The sequence below is a fragment of the Physeter macrocephalus genome, chromosome 11 (genome assembly GCF_002837175.3).
Source record: "Physeter macrocephalus isolate SW-GA chromosome 11, ASM283717v5, whole genome shotgun sequence".
Lineage (NCBI taxonomy): Eukaryota > Metazoa > Chordata > Mammalia > Artiodactyla > Physeteridae > Physeter > Physeter macrocephalus.
In genome coordinates, this window is record NC_041224.1 from 36,044,989 (window position 1) to 36,062,684 (window position 17,696).

A 17,696-nucleotide genomic window follows, 5' to 3' on the forward strand; every position below is an offset into this window, starting at 1 on the left:
GGATCCCTAAGGTCGTTTCACTCGTGGAATTGATTCTTCCGCAGAGCTCGCAAACAAACGGTGAGCTGGAACTGACCAATCACAAGTAGTGAAATTGAAACTGTGATTTAAAAACTTCCAACAAACAAAAGTCCAGGACCACATGGCTTCACAGGCGAATTCTATCATTTAGAGAAGAGTTAACACCTGTCCTTCTGAAGCTATTCCAAAAAATTGCAGAGGAAGGAATACAAGCGGTGAGCTGGTGGTGATGGGGAGAGTCAGGCTGGGAGGGGGCCTGACTGTGATGTTCTTCCGGTGATTATCTCTATGAGGAAAAGCAACCTGAGATGCTCAGAAGAATTGGCAGTACTCTTCCTCCCCTAAGAGGGGTAGTGCAAAAGGAAAGTCATCATATCTTGCTGGCAGTCTGCCCGGCTGTCACTTTACACTGTAGCTTTGCTCGTGCTCTGCTCATCAGATCCCTCAGAGCTCCTAGAGGAAGTGTTCAGACCTTCTCTTGGTGAAAAAGGCAGGGGACAGACAGCGGTACACACTGTCTGCCTTTCAAGGCCATAGGAATATACTTGGAAGGTAAGTCCTAAACCCAGGTAAGCCTGCAAATGAGTGGGCCTGGGGCACATTAAAATACACATTGTGACTAAGCGTGCGTGGTAAGAGCTGAGCTCTTATGGTGGGTCCCCAGCCTTCTTAGGAAGAGAACCGATCACTCTGCAAAGCCTTCAGATCACTGGAGTGAAGGAAGGGGAAATATCGCTGAGAAGAAAGGCCCTGCTCATTCCACATCACTCTCTTTAGGTTTCGTAGAGAGTTGACTGGTGGCCTCCCAAAAGGTACATTCACCCAGAACCAGTGAATGTGGCCTCACTTGGGAAAAGGGTCTTTGCACATGTAATTAAGTTAAGGCTCTGGCGATGTGGTCATGCTGTGCCCTAAATCCAATGACAAGTGTCCTTACAAAGGACAGGCAAAGGGAGGTTGAGACACAGGAGGAGGAGGCCTTGTGAAGACAGATTCCACAAGCTGAGGAGCATCTGGAACCACCAGGAGCTGGAAGAGGCAAGGAAGGATGCTCCCTGAGAGCACTCAGAGGGCCCACTGCCCTGCTGACACCTTAGCTTCAGACTTGTGGACTCCAGACTATGAGACAACACATTTCTGTTGTTTTAAGCCACCCAGTTGTTGGTCATTTGTTACAGCCGCCCTGGGAGACTGATACAGGTTTAAATCACAGCCTTGATCAGGGTTGAGATTTTAAATGTTTTGAGAATCCATGAGGCTGTCCTGCTAAACGGAAGATCCGGAGGCCCCCAGAGGATGGGCTGAAGCTGCAGGAAAAGCACTGGGGTGGGGGTGGGACTCAAGGCAGCAGCTCTTACCCAAAATTTTATTTTATTTTATTTTATTTTTTTTTCAAAATTTTATTTTTAAAAATTATTTCGTGCAGGATCTTCGTTGTGACATGTGGGATCTTTTTAGTTGCAGCATGTGAACTCTTAGTTGCGGCATGTGGGATCTAGTTCCCTGGCCAGGGATCGAACCTGGGCCCCCAGCATTGGGAACATGTAGTCTTAGCCACTGGACCACCAGGGAAGTCCCCCAAGTATCTGAAAACCAGAACAGAATGGCTGTCCTGGTGTACCCAGCAGTGCCAGCTTTGGCTGGCAGCCTCACCCACACAAGCCTGCAGCCCCCACCCTAACGGCTCTCCCCTGCACATCTCAGGGCCCTGGACACCTCTCCCTGCCGTTCTCTCAAACTAAAGCTACTCCAAAGTGGGTCCTGCCCCCTCTACCCAGGTCCCTCTCACCCTCCTGATTCTCCTAACTCATCAGCACTAAAGCCCACCTGTCCCCCAAGTCAGAACAAAGCTGGGATCCTCTCCAACACGAGTGTCACACATTCCATCTCCTCAAGGGGTCATGATCCCATCCCCAAGCTTCACCATGGCAAAGATCCCCTGGCATCTGGACGGTCACGTGACCATTGGGGTGTCCCTGCCCCATGACCGATGCACTATGCGGTCTGACCCCCAACCAGGGCCCCCTCCAGCCACGCCTCTCGCCCCCCCGGCAGCCCCCCGCCCGCAGGCCTGACTCTCACAGTGCCCCTTCACTGGGCCAACTTACTTGTGTTCCACTTTAACCCTCCCCACCCTGGCATCTTTCCCTGACACCCAGGGAGGCCAGGGTGGCCCCCCAGGCTCCTGTGCCCCCACAGGTGTGTGCGTGGTGACGCTGCCTCCACCCCAGGACATGGACATCAACTGTTCAGAAGCCCACTTTACCCCAGAGGGAGGGATGCGTCTCAGTCACGCTTGTTTCTCCAGCTCTCAGCCAACACCTGCCTGTAACAGGGACCTGCTCGGCAAAGATCTGCTGGACTAAAGTCCTGTCCTCTATCTTCCTGAAAAGACAAACTGAAAGCTGACGCTGCAAAGTTAGGTGTGTCTCTGCCAGGGGCGAAGGGCTTCCCTGACCTGGCTTGTCTGGCACGGACCGCAGCTGTGATCGGATGTGTCCAGGGTTGGTGTGACTACCCTCTGCTCCCCACTGGCCTGTGCGGACCACGTGGGCTGTGTTTCACTCACCACTATACTTCTGTGTGCCAGGCGATGCATGGTATACAGTAGGAGTTCACTAAATGCTCCCTGAACGAAGGAATGAAGTTAAATGAATACACTTCAGATATCAAATATGTTATAACCACAGTCAGACTTTCAGAAACACTTTGGAGTAGACAGTGCGACTGGGTCTTCATGACCCCCAGGTGATCTGTGTGGACTTTTTGCGGAAGATCAGTGATTTTGGACAAGAGCAAGGTTTGCCACCTGCAACCCCAGCTCAACACAGAGTCTCTCTTCTGGGCAAACCTCTATAAACCTGTATAAAGTGTCTTGACTTCTTCAAAGTCATATTTTGAAGGTGGGACTTCACTCTGTCCCTCTTCCTTTTATCCATTTTCTGTATGTTTCCCGTTAAACATTCTTGTCGCGAAGACTTTATCATCTTCTCATGATGAGGTGAAGAGCAACGCTTTCTTTTGGAGGCAACGCTTCCTCCAGCTTTCTTCTTGAGAAGTCAAATTAAAATTCAGTATCTGTTGAATGTCGCTCTGTAGATAAGAGGAGGTAAACTTAAAAGATGCTACAGGGACTTCCCTGGTGGTGCAGTTGGATAAGATTCCGCGCTCCCAGTGCAGGGGGCCCAGGTTCAATCCCTGACCAGGGAACTGGATTCAATTTGCATGCTGTAACTAAGAGTTTGCACGCCACAACTAAGGAGCCCTGGAGCCTCAACTAAGGAGCCCACTTGCCGCAACTAAGACCCGGTGTAACCAAATAAATAAATAAATATTTTTTTTAAAAAAGAATGTTAAAAAACTATTCCCTTAAAAAACTTTATGTTTAAAAAAAAAAAAGATGCTTAGAAAGAAGTCATGTAAACGAGCAGGATCCCAATCAGCGCTGCCGGTTGTACAGCTGTCCGAGCATCCTCTAGGCAGGCGTGCCTTGGGCAGCCCCAGCCTCATCCTCTTCCCGGGGCCACGGGCACACTGCCAGAACAGAAGGCAGGCTGGCACATCAGTCCTGGGTTCAACAAGTGCAAAAGGGGGTTGCTGTCACGTTATTTTCAAGTTTCCTCCTACGAGCCAATGTCACCAAGAGAGAGCATGAATGACCCCTGCGTTCCACCCAAAGCCACCACACGCCTACGCTTTGCCTTAAAGTCCTCGACCTCTAACGCCTCTGCCAGGCTCGGGAAGCCCCAGGGCATCTTTAGGAGCTGGTAGGTCCGAGTAGGGGCTCCAGGGGCTTTGCTCTGAGAGGGAGCTAAGGCAACAAAGGCTGTTCTCCGAGACCCTCGTCCCCATACCCTCCAGATCTCCACCGGTGCGAGGGGAAGAGCAGTGAGTTCTATTTAGGGTTTGTGTTCATGCACAGCTGTGTCCAGGGCAAGGGAGACAGCTCTGGCCAGCTTTCCCTTTTCTTTTTCCCTTATCTTCATCAAAGGGAGGGACATTTCATTCTGTCACTGTGGAAGGACAGGGATTCCCTCCACCGTTTGCGGTGACAGAGCCAGCCATGCCTGCAGATCAGGGCAAATCCTTGGAAGATGTCAGAGGCCAGATCCCCAAGTGTCCAGGGGCCCCCAGATCCTCAGGCCTCTTCCAGGAGAGAACAGTGCAGCAGGAGCATGGGGGAAGGTTAACCTCTGACCCCGTCCTCTGTGCCTCAGCCTCCAGCTGAGGGAGGGGCCGAACCAGCCCATTTCTGTGACCCCTGCACTCAGCAGCCTGGACCCTTACATCTCAAGTCCCGTCAACACCGACTGCTCTCAACACCTGTCCCGACACGTGTTGGGTCAACTTTCCACCAGCTGAAGAGCAGTGAGAAGTTAACTTGCCAAGTGAGGATTCAAAGGAAGGAATATAATCCTCCCTGACAAGTGCTCATCACCTTACAGTTTGCAAGGTGGTCCTTCTCTCAGGACAGGCAATGGTTCAGGCACGTAGGAGCTGAGTGGTAGCCAAGCTGGGGACTTCCCGCCTGGGGCCCAGAGATCCTAGAGGATGGAAGGGCAGGCTTACGTCCTAGGAACCCCCAGAAGCTGTATGCAGAGCAGCGTGGACATGAGCACATGACTTCTTTTCTCCTCTGGAGAGAGAGAATGTCCACAACTTCCATCAGCTTTGCAGAGGGGCCTGTGACTCCGACATGGTTAAGAAGCATGGGACTCAGCCGGGCTCGTGGAGGTGGCAAGTGGATTGGGGTCCGACTCCATACAAGGATTGACACTCCCACGCTTATCTTCCTGGGGCACAGGGCACCAGCCCCACAAGTGAGTGATAGTTAAACAGCCTTGTTAGATCATGTCTCTGGGAGACGCTCGAGCCCTCCTGAGGGTACCACCTGGGGTGGGGAGGAGATGCCGGGTTGCTATGGAAATCCATGAGCCAGGGCAGTAGAAGAGGCAGAGAAGAAGGAAGACGAATCAAAAATCTAAAAGCTGTTCTAACTCAGCCTAGAAGACCTCCCCCTCCTTCTCCCACATCACAGAGGCAAGCGGGGACCCAGGCCTGTCCCCCCTTCCTCAACAGGCCACTTCTCGAATTCGTTCCATCCAAGCTGAACTACACGGGCCAAAAGGTGACCACTTACTGCTGGTGAGAGCCGGCACACCACTCCTCCTGCTAATACTGGGAAACATGAACGGACTTCGGGAAATCAGGGCTCTGATGGGAAGCACCCCGTCCCCCTGAGGATCACCTGCCTCCACCCACACAGGACTGACAGGTGGCCGAAAGAGCCCTGCTCCCCACCAGACGCTGGTCAGCACACTGCCTGCTGGCCCCATGTCGGTCGTTCTGCAGCCTGATGAATTCAAGCCCTCTTCAGGGTTTTTGTCACAATTTAACCAAGGCCACAAGATACTTCTAAAGTCCTTTAGGTAAAAAGAAGTTGATGAGCAAATGGTAACAGACACAACTTGCTACGAGAACCTACTCCCTGAAAACTGAGATCTGTTTCAATAAACACTGACTAAGGGTCTGTCTGCTATTTACTGGGCAGCCTGCAGGACCTGGAGTGAAAGCAGGTGAGGGCGGCCCTGGCCCTGGAGAACGGGACACCCCCCGGCACAAGACGGGCTGTGTGCATCTCACCCTGAGCTCCCCCGCCCCCCATCCCCCTGCCTCTTGCAGCTCCTGCCTGGCCTCGCGCTCCAGGCCTCCTGGAACCACCTGCAGCTCCCACCAGCCGTGTCCCTGGTCCCTGTCATTACTGGATCCCCAGCAAGTGAAACCCCTCCACGCTCCCACCTGGGCCTGCGGTCCTGGCGCTGTCTCCAAGGCGGTCAGGAAGCAGACGTTACAGGAACAAAGTGGGGGCCCGAGAGCCGATGGATGGGCTCCTTACCGCCCTCACGGTGCTGGGAACCTCAAGGAGGGGGACGCCCACGTGACCACTAAACCCTTTAAGATGGTGCATCCTCTGCAGCAGCGGGCAGCTGCGAACACGGCCAGACACACTCTGGCCCTGTCACTTCCGTGCTGGGACAAGATCTGAACAGCCACGACCCCTCCGCTCCTGGAGTCCCTGGGGCAGGCAGATGCTGAGGGGACCTCGCAGACCCAGAGCGCTGACATCCAACCGCTAGGAGCAGCCGCTGAGCCAGCTTCCGGTGGCGGGGATGCACAGGCCGAGACCAGAGAGAGACACAGGGGTAGGCAGTATGTGCAAAGGCTGCGCAGGGGGAAAGGGCAAATGTCATCCGATGAGGATCTTAAAGGCCAGCGTGGCGGGGGTCCAGGGGCCACAGGGAGGCCAGACCAAGGGGGACCTGGGCAGGACATTCCCAGGGGCGGTGGCACCATGACAGGCGTGTTTCATAGGCTCCCTCGGGACAGCGGAGAGCAGACTGGTGTTGGGCAAGGATGCCCACAGCTGGCCAGTGAGAGGGGCCGTGCAACATCCAGGTGCCAGAGGACAGGCCTGGGGCACGGGCTGCATGGGTGGTGGACGGAGGGTGGGGGAACGGGCATGGGGGAGGGGGTGGCTTCTCTGTGAGACAGAGGTGCAGTCAGGGACGGTCACTCGGCTTTGGGATGCGGTGACTTTGAGACATCTTGGAGGCATCTAAGTGGAAGCGTCAAGCCTGCCGGTGAAATCATAAAGCACCATCTTTTAAAGCCTATTTGAAAATTCTAACTGCTTACCAGCTGGTAGCGTCCAGTTCACTAGACCCAGCAGGGTTGTGCTGAAAGGTGAAGAGACAGCTGAAGCCCTGCTGTACCCACGCGGGTGAACCTGTTGGGCCCCGTGTGGCAGCCCACCCTCCCCCCAGCCCATCTCGCAGTTCATCAACCCCCAGATCAATGTGGTCACTTCCTGTCTATGTGCTGCTATTTGCCAGGAACTTTTTGTTTGTTTGCACTCCAAATGGCTCTAGCACACAAAACTGTCAGATAAAATTCCCTCTGTGGTTAATGGAAAGATCTGCTTAAACGTTGCATCACTGCTGGAAAAAAAAAAAACTGAGCTCTGATTAGACTCTGGGGCAAAGTCCCGTCCTACAAAACAGAATGCCCACTCCGGCCCTGGAAATCATTTTCCAGCTCCTGAGCCTTTAAGGACTGAAACAAAGCATCAACCCGAAGCCTCCCACCACCCCAGAAGGAGACACCGAGGGCCCCCCAATAACATCTTTATCCTCCCATTTCCGTCATCCATCTGGCTGAGCACGCAAGGGAAGGGCTGAACCAGAGTCATCATTCTAAAATGTAAGGGTTGGAAGATGCAGCAGCAATGTCGAACTATAAGCCAGCTTGGAACGTAATCAGAACAAGTAATTTTTTAAAAATTTGGGAGCCCTTACAGCTATTGGCTGGTGCTTCAGTAACATCCACCCTTCTCCCGACTTTTGGCAAAAGAACAAGTTAAAAACAAATGCCCTCAGTTGGCTTAAATGACAGCCCTTGGAAAAACCCAGTGACTGATACTGCACCCTGAGAACAGTTGGGCTGTTCTCCCAAGGAGAGGGCTGGTCCACAAACCCCTTCGAGCAAAATGGCCCTTTCCAAAGGTGGTTAAAAACATCAAGTAAAGGTGATTAAGAATGGAAGGAAAACAACCGCAGGATGCTGGTACGAGATCGGAGCAAAGAGATGCTTAATAAATGTGTGTGCACGTGTGGCTGAAGTCTTAAATCTTCCCTCCCGCTCGTGTGTTGTTTCCGTTTTGTTCAACAAATGTACACTCTATCAGCTTTCATGCGAAGTAGGGGTGGGTTGTAAATTCCATCACTTATCAAAGCAATTTTATACAATAGGGACTGGAGCTAATTAAAATAAAATACCATCTGCATTCGATTGAGCTTTATCCTAAGCCCTATAACATTCATCTCCAGTTTGGTCATTCAAACACGATGGCAACTGCATTCCAATGACTCTGAATAATATTAAATCATCTTTTTCCTTTCTCAATCATATTAATTACACAACTCTCCAATCGAGAAGGTGACACAAAAATGCTTTGCTAATGTGGGAAAATGTCCTGGTGCTGCAGGACAAGGTAACACTAAACACTTTTGTAAAATAGCTAATCTTACCCAATATTTCACTGGAATGACTAGGTACAGTAAATATTAGAGTGACAGCTAATTGATTTGGTTTGCATTAAAATTAGACTGATTTAAACAGAGGCATTTCAGTTACAATTCTGAATTTGTATTCGGAATTGGGTTCGGATGTCTATGCACGTTCCCTGGGGCTAAGCATTTAATTAGAACTGTAGGAAACAATCAGCCAATCACGTGGGAGTCGAAGGCGGTGCTGGAATGTGAGGGCTGTTTACCTTTTCTCTCTTTCCTCTTTATTGGCAGGATGGTCTGATAGGGGCCCTGCCAGGAGCTTATTAAGAAGCTCTGTACAAAAGGGATTTTTATTTGAAAAACTTAACTGCCATAGCCTTTGGAAGTCTCTCCTTCCTTCTCTTTCCTTTAAGGACACAGCTGATGACCGGAATACCCTGCCCTCAGACCCAGACTGAATGCAGTACTTTGAACCCACCCACAATGCCCAAGCCCATCATCTCAGATGCCTTGGAGGAGGCTGGCTGGGGCCCGCCCGGAATTCTCCTCAGCCTCCTGCCGTCTGACGTCTGACGCTCGGGCTGCAGTGTCCTGCTCCGCTGGTGTTGACAGAGCGGAGAACCACTGGGCGGGCATCTCTGCATCCCCTGGGGCACAGGGCCTCACACCCAGCAGGTGCATAATTAATATTTTTGGAAGGAAGGATGGAGGAGTTGAGTTGAATACCTTTAAGAGTTTTAAAATTTAGTCACTAAAAAAGAGTGGGGGCCCCCGAAAACACAGATTACATCTAACTAATAGAAATAGTTCTAACAATTGAGAAACAGCTTCATTCTCCAAAATCCCTCAGGCAATGAGACAGGCTGGGACCTGGGACCCTTTGCTGCAGTGCTTGCACCTGGACAAACGTCTCCTCAAGCAACAAAATACAAAGAAACTATAAGGGACTAAAAAAATAACTGCATGCATGCACAGTTGGGGCAATTTATGGACAGCAAGATACAAAAAGACCAAAAACCCAACTGCCACTTCTGAAGAGCGGGGAGCAAAAGCAGGGGGTCAGGAGCAAAAGCAGGGTACTGCGCATGCCCCCTGCACTCACCACCACCTAAGCCACCCCTCTGGCCCGAATTCTGGACACACCCCCTACCCTCACCCCATATAAGGAACAGGCTCAGCCCCCATCAGGGAGCTAGCAAGGGCACCTGTTGTTTCTTCCCGCTCCCCTCTGCTGCAGTGAGGCCCCAATAAAGCCTTGCCTGAATTTCTTGTCTGGCCTTTTATCAATTTCTTTTGATTAAGGAGGCTAAAAACTTTGGTCAGTGACACAAAGGGGACTAAGAAACCCACTGTCCCATCCTCTTCTCATTGCACATCTCTACGGGGCTGAGGGGGGCAGGGGCTCCCCCATGCAAACAGAGCGCCCCTCGCTGTGACTCCCTCTGTGGGAACAATAACTCCAAAGACTTCGGACAGAGAACAAGTATGCCGTCCTCAAGACAGATCACTGCTTGCTTAAGAGAAATTGTGGAGGGCACTGCAGCAACTCCCTTTCTAGCTTAGAAAAGTCTCCGCACTCTGACAGGTGACTGGCCACTTCGAACCTCAGCCCCCCACCCCACCTCCCCCAACCCTGCAGCCGCATAGAACCCACATGTCTTTGGTGACAGGGCTGGGCACTCTGCACTCAGCTCTACGGTGATTTGGGTCTGCTCGCCCTTCTTCAGTGGCCCCATCCTGTGGGAATGAGCTACTACCACCTGGTTTTGCTTCTGAGAGAAAAAAAAATACACCAGCCCCTTTGAAAAGCGTTCCCTCAAGCTCCATGGCATGAACACACACGAGTATAAACAGAGCCCCAAACGGTCAGGTGGGAGGATGCATGTAAGGTGCCTGAGCCCATACTAATCCCTTCATAAATATTAAATTCCTGGGACTTCCCTGGTGGTCCGGTGGGTAAGACTCCGCGCTCCCAATGCAGGGGCCCCGGGTTCGATCCCTGGTCAGGGAACTAGATCCTGCATGCATGCCGAAACTAAGAGTTTGCATGCCGCAAGTAAGAGTCACATGCTGCAAATAAGAAGTCCATATGCTGCAACTAAAAGATCCAGCATGCCGCAACTAAGACCTGATGCAGCATGCATCCATGCATGCATAAATAAATAAATAATTTAAAAAACAAACAAACAAAACAAAAACATTAAATTCCTTCCCCTGCTATGAAGGAAGAATGGGATTAGCACAATACTTGCTATCTATCTCCTTCAGTCTGTCCACCCACCCACACTTCCATCCATCCATCCTTCTACCCACCTATAAAATGAACTCAGAACCATACTCTACATGTCTACCTTGTCAGAGCCCAACTGCACGAATTAGTTTCACAGGGACCACTTCCTCATGTTCTTGAAACCAGACCACCACAAGGTCATGTCCTGGAGAAATGTTTTAGGTGCAGTTCTCAGGGATACACCATCTCTCCCACTACCCCCAGCTCCGCCAACACAAAAGTATCCACGATTATCAGTGGGGTGGCTTGGGACAACACCAAGGCCAATTTCCCCAAGGAAACTTTATTATCCACGTTCTCTGGGGATCACTGAAGGAGTGCCACGTGCCAGCTTGGGAGCCCAAGTGAACACTTCACACATTGCTTTTAAGAGAAGGTGATTTCCATGTTCTAAAACTACAATTTACCAATGGCCTCATTTCTTTGTTGGGGCTGCTACTGCTTCTCACTTGAACTTCACTGTCCCTCAGAGCACTCAATGCCCTGTGACATATCACATATTCTTCTACAGACTGTCAGCCCCACCATCCACGCTGACAGCCCTGCCGTGGACAAAGCGTGACACGCAGCAGGTATTCCAAAATCACCTGGTGAATGAATGAAGTCATCCAAGGCTCACTTGACCATCTGACATTTTAAATCTTACCAAGTATCTGTTGATTGATATTTGTCAAATATTAATCTAAAATCTATGCAGAAAGAAAGTATAATTAACCACCCAATAAATACGAACTATACTAAAAATGTCAGCCTCTTTTCAAATTACATTTGTTTTCATCGCAGAGATCACAGGAATTTTTAAGGAAAAAAGAGTTATATTTACTGCCCAGGTTTTTAAGTTCACAGTAACCATTAAGATATGTGTTATGACAATCACAAAAACATCCACTTGTCCAAATTCTAATTTCATTATTAAAATGCTAGCTTGAATTGCATAGCCTTTATGGGTATGATTCACATATTTATCTCCTCTGACTACTGTGTATTTTGTTGATTTTTAAAGATTTAAAATATTAGATCTATAGTCATTTGATTGTTACTTCAAACTGAAGTCAAGAATTTAAATTCCCAAGTCTCCCAAGGAACCCAAATATTTGGAGCCTTTAGATGGTCTGATAGGTAGCTGCACATCTGTCTTGTTTTATTCAAAGTGGATATGGATAACTAAAGGCTATCTAGAATCCCATTAAAATCCAGACTCAGGCATTTTCAGAACCACAGACCCAAACAATAAGAAAACAACACCCTAGGCCCTAAAAAAGCATCCTGCACAGGGAGCAGAGATTTGTACCTGGGGGTCCATCCTGAGGAAGGTGTGAGGGCCTCTGCTACTCAAGGCTGATCTTTTAAAGGTTTTGCTATGATAAAAGTGGTAGTAATCTTCCAGGTTTCCGATCTGCAAAACAAGAAGCAGGATATCACCAGTCAATACAGTCTTACAAAATCCTGCATCCCACAAACATCTCCCCCTTCCTCTGAGAGGCTCGTCCTGCTCCCAAAGGAAACATACCCTTCGTTACACTTCCCCACTCAAGTCTCTGGCAGACTCAGCGTCTGTGAACATGAAGGTCGATTCAGAGACTCCTTTTGGATAAACAACACTAGGTAGTATTTTCCAATGAAGCACACACTCTCCAAATCTTGAGATGAGGTCATATCATTTAAAGTTTGTATTATCTTGGCCAAGTTTTTCCAATGAATTAATGTTCATTTAGGGTCAAGCATCCCTGAAGTAGCTAAGTTAGTGTCAAGTCAGGTCTACACCAAAATATTCATTTATAAACAAACTCCATCCTTTCCACCCCACGGGTAAACTGAAATATCTAAGAATGAACATTCACTCTCAAGTGCAACAAGGAAGCCAAGGCAAACACTCGGCCTCATCTGCTTGGGGATTGCAGAAAGGTCAGCTGAGAACATCCAAGCCCCCAGGGTGTCCCAGTTTTCTGCCAGCAGTGGTTTGTCAGGACAGATTTCAGCCTGAGGCCTGGAGGGGACGTAGAGGAGCGGTGAATGTGGCCCTCCGATGGGCTGCTCCCGCTGGCCACTCCCCGCAGCACCGACTTGCTCTCGTGTCTCACGACCCTGGAGCATCAGGACACTGTTCTCAGAAGACCTGCTTCTCATTCTAACTTCCACTGGTTGTTGAAAACAGCTGGCTGGTCACCATCCTTGACAGCAGAGCTTTCTAACTGAAGAGCAGAGCTTTCTGACCAAATACTATATAGACTCTCACGCTGCCCTTCTCAGGCTAAACCATCCTAGTTTCTTTTCCAGTGTCTAATTAAAGAGTGAATTTAGGGTGAATTGTCCTCTAGCGCAGTTAGATGTCATGATGATGAGCCTAGGTTTCCAGTCAGATAGACCTAATCCAAGCCCTGCCTACTCCCTTCACCGCCAATGATCGTGTGATCTCAGGCAAGATTCACCTCCTGCAAATCTCAACTCCTCACGTGTAAAATGGGAATAAAACTACTTACTCCATGCAGTTGTTTAAGTAGGACTAATGTCCACCCAATTCACCAAGACCTTCTACTCACAGACATTGTATCTGCTACAAGATGTCTCCAGCAGAGTGGACCAGCCCAGGCAGAGACCTGGAGGGATGTGGAGATTCTGAGTGGCCATTTCCACATCTTTCCACAAGAAGATCAAGCAAGTATCTACAGAGAGAGCCCACTTTACTATACCCTTCAGCCCTCATTGCCAGAAAGCCTGGCAGTCTGGATGCATCCTGTTCTTGAGTTTCTAGAGACACCCACTTGTCCTTGAAATAAAGAACATCCTTGTTCACTTAAGCTTGCTCCAGGGTGTTTCTGTCGCTTACAAGCACAAAACAGTGAATACCGTAATCATCATGAGGGTAAGCAGGTATCATCTGTATAGTGCCTAGTTTATTGCCTTGAACCCAGTGGGTGTTCGAGAAATCCTGGCCATATTGAGAGCTGGGATTCTCTCTCTGGCTCTTCTCCAAGGCTCCTTCAATCCTTCACTGGGTCTAGGACACACCTCAACTCAACCATTCCTGCTGGGTGACCTGGGCTTCAGACCCTCCATGAGTCTTAGTTTCCTTGTGAGAAAACTAACTACTACTTTTAAGGGTTGCTCCAAGACTCTCTCTCTATATTTATGTACAGAGTCAGGTACAGCTCTTTATATATATAAAGAGCTAGCTGAGTGCCCAGCAGGTAGTAAGTGCTCTATACTTAGTTTTGTGCAATTATTCTCAGTTCATTTTCTACCTCAAGACACTGTTCTACCATCATAAACCTCATTATTTCTGTCCTATTTTGCACAAAAGCACTTTTTTTCCTCCTAAGTTAACTGCTCACTTCTTCAACAAAGTTAATTGTTATGTATGTCAAAGGGCTCCTCCTAGAACAAGCCAGAGCTGTTATTTAGCAATAATAGAGTCTTAACTTACAGCAATGTTTAATCAGCATGTTTGCTTATAAGCTGCTACCTTCCCTGGGAGATGTTTCACAACTTTTGGTCTTTTTAACTCCAGGCATTCAAGTCAATTTCCACTCAGGGACATGGAGAAACTAAGAGTTGAATCAAATTTGCTGGCAAGGGGATGGATTAATTGAAGAGCTGCTGACCCTAAGAAGACCCATGTCAGGGTAGCCCTGGAAGCCATTCAGGGCAGCACCTGGCCTCAGAGCAGCCAAGCCTCTCTTCAAAGGCCAGGCCCAAGGCCATCCAGGCCCCTGCCTCTGCCCCTATCCAGCCACATCCTGAGCAATGGCTCAGAGGGTCTGAGCTGACGGGAGTCATTCTCTTTGAGTAATTCAAGGGAAGAACAGATGGTTCTCACAGTCCTGACCTGGCCAATTGCCCCTGAGGGCAGCAATGGCCAATGCCACATCTCTTTGGAAACTTATATCCAGCCCAGCATGGAGGCTGAGGGTCTGGGTTAGGGTTAGGATCTGGGGAGGGTTAGGGTCTGGGTTAGGGTTAGGATCTGGGGAGGGTTAGGGTCTGGGTTAGGGTTAGGTTAGGGTTAGGATCTGGGGAGGGTGAGGGTCTGGTTAGGATCTGGGGAGGGTTAGGGTCTGGGTTAGGGTTAGGTTAGGGTTAGGATCTGGGGAGGGTGAGGGTCTGGGTTAGGGTTAGGTGCAGGAGAGAAGGGGACGCCAGCCAAGGCCCCCCTCCTGCCCTGACAACCCCAGCCGCAGGAAAAGCTGGAAGGTGACTCAGGAAAAAAGGGGAGGGAGTTGGGTCACTGGCTATTCGGGAATCTGGAAGCAGCCCTCCAGATCCCCCTGAGATTCTGTGCACCTCCATCCAGAAGCCGGGGTGAGAGCATGGGGAGAGACACCTTCCTTCCTTGAAACCAAAGATTTGAATGTCAGGCAAACATAGGCCTGACAGGGCATGGGACAGAAAGGGCTGCCTGATGCTGGAATGATTGCAAGGGTAGGAAAAGGCAGGAAGGAGGAAGACAGGGCCCAGATGCTCAGAAGGGAATCCAGATACTGTGAGAGGCCTGGGCACCCTCTGCAGCTTGGATGACCATGATATCCCGAAGCCTGTGGCTACACTGTGTGGTTATCAAGTACTAACTCATTCAGAGCAGTGGTGGGCAGACGATGGCCCGTGGGCCAAATCTGGTCTATGTTCTGTTTTTTTACATTAAGTTTTAAAATTGTGGTAAAATAGACATAACACTTACGATTGTAACAATGTTTAAGTGTATAGTTCAGGGGCGCTGGGCACATTCGCTCTGTCATGTAACCGTCACCACCTTCACCTCCAGAATCTTTTCATCTTCCCAAACTGAAACTCTGTCCTCGTTAAACACGAACTTCCCCTCCCCCTCTCCCAGCCCCGGGCACCCACCATCTGCTTTTTGTTTCTGTGAATTTGACAACTCTAGCTGTCTCAGCAGGACCATTTGCCCTTTTGTGACTGGCTTGTTTCCCTTAACATGATGTCCTCGAGGTTCACCCATGCTGTAGCAGGTGTCAGAATTTCCTTCCTTTTTCAGGCTGAATCATATTCCATTGTGTGTACAAGTCACAGGTCATTTATCTGTTCATCCACTGATGGGCACCTGGGTTGCCTCTACGTTTTGACTATTGTGAATCATGCTGCTCTGAGCACGGGTAGGCAAGTATCAGTCTATGACCCTGCGTTCCATTCTTTTGGACATAAACACAACTCCTGTTTGTATAAATAAAGCTTTACTGGGGCACAGCCACCAGTGTTCACTTACCTCCTGCCCACAACTGCTCTCATACTGTGATGCCAGAGTTGAGTGGTGGCTACAGAGACCCTCTGGCCCCCACGCCTAGAACACGTCACATGTGGACTTTACAGAAAATGTCTGCCAACCTGCGATTTCTAGCATCTGTTGCTGAGTGTGTCTAGGAAGTCCACCAAAGCCTCTGAGGTTGGACATGGTTTCTCTAAGGGCTGGGGACCACCAGTCCACACACCGAGGGGCTCTGCTTAAAAACACAAGTGCAGCTGCAATGCCAGCACCTTCAGCATCTTACCTAGTCACTGAGCTGCCCTTTCTCCAAGCACCATCCTTGTCTGATGCCCCCCGGGTCACTCCTGTCTGTCTGACTCACGCTGCGCTGCCCTCTGCCCAGTTCTCCCCCGGCATCAGGCCTGGGTCAGGAATATGAGGTTTCCGAGACGGGGAGAAGGTTAGAAATGGGATGGCAGAGCAAGAGGCGGGTGCCCTGACCGCAAGTGGGACACAGCCCAGCTTGGATTACATGGCATTTACGACATAGCCATTTCCTGCCCCATCCCCCTTGCCCACCCTGTCACCTCCCCCACCACAGCCGTGTCAACCCCAGTTATGCACTCCCCACTTGGGAGCTGCCCCTTGAGCTCTCCGGTGCCTCCGTGAGATAAGAGGACAGGAGGGCAGGTCACTCTGGGGACGTGGCCACTGGCCTGGTTAAACACGAGGTACAGCTGACTGTCCTCTGGCCTCACAGACAGGGGTGGGGGGAGGAACCACGAGATGACCCCATTTTACAGATGGGAAGACTGAGGCCCGGGGGGTTAAGCCCAACGTTACCCTCAGGGGCTCCCAATTCCTAAGCCAACTCTCCCCATTGTGCCCACAGACAAACAGGTGATGACATCTTACACCGAATGACAGATACACAAGTTAGGGCTTAGGACTATTGCTACACTTTTGGTGCAGCTTCAGGGTCAAACTGACAAGAGTTGGAAGCAGAAGAATAGACAAAAAGGTGGAGTTGGCACAAAGACCTCTTAAATTCAGGGTAATCCCCTAAGAAAGAAAACATTCTAAACTAACACACCATTGTAAAGCAATTATACTCCAATAAAGATGTTAAAAAAAAGAAAAAAGAAAACATTCTTATTTTTACTTGGCATCTGCATTGACATTGAAGTAGGCGCTCGTCCTGGCTCGGCAGCCCTGGCCACCCTGGATGCTGTCCCTTGACCTGGCCTTGCTGTGCTCCCCTGCCACCACGCCCATGCTCTGGGCACCGCTTCCGCAGCCAGCGCCTAAGCTACCTGCTCCGTCAACACGGGGGCGGCGGCTGAAACAGAACCCTGCTGCCCGAGGGCCCTGGCAGCCTCCTCTTCCTCCTCCAGAGCATGGAATAGAAGCTCTTCCTCGTCCTCCCAGGCTGCCTACCAGTCCTGCTCAGCGCTGAACCCCCAGAACCTCAATCTGTTCTTCCTCAATGAATCTGATCTCCAGTCTGCGAGGTGTTTTTTGTTGTGTTTTTTGGGGGTGAGGGGGGTGGGAGGGGAGTGTTAGTCACGACATAAAATTTCCATAAATGCTTTTTCTCTTTTGTATCCTTCATATTTTCAAAATGGGTTAATTAGAGTCATTCTCTCAGCCTGCCACCACAGAAAATGAACAATCCGCTGAGTCTGTGATGCTCCCATCTCTTCACTCGACACTGATATGTAATTATACACATTAGTTGATAAAACTGGTAACATCATTAGAACATCATTAAAAACCTTGCTAAGAGTTCTCAGCCAGAACACTGGAAGAAATGAGATCAAAGAACCCATAGTGAGGAGAGCTGGATGTGGTTTCTCTCTAACAGATTCCTCTGTTACAGGGGTCCCCAACCCCCAGGCCTGTTAGGAGCCGGGCTGCACAGCAGGAGGTGAGCAGCAGGCGAGGGAGCGAAGCGTCCTCTGCCGCCCCCCATCGCCCCCCATCGCTCCCCATTGCTCCCCATCGCTCGCATTACGGCCTGAACCAACCCCCTCCCCGCCCCCATCCATGGAAAACTTGTCTTCCATGAACCTGGTCCCTGGTGCCAGAAAGGTTGGGGACCTCTGCTCTTTTAGACACT

General features: G+C 50.0%; 1 protein-coding gene across 11 annotated transcripts in view; it reads right to left on the minus strand.

The window, feature by feature from the left end:
• PCSK6 (proprotein convertase subtilisin/kexin type 6) overlaps nt 1-17,696 on the minus strand; it is a 213,189-nt gene that overhangs the window by 141,215 nt on the left and 54,278 nt on the right. For all 11 annotated transcript variants that reach the window (XM_055087867.1, XM_055087866.1, XM_055087865.1 and 8 more), the window contains one exon: nt 11,672-11,776. In XM_055087867.1, coding sequence (XP_054943842.1) covers nt 11,672-11,776 — 105 coding nt within the window. The remainder of the gene's footprint in view (nt 1-11,671; nt 11,777-17,696) is intronic.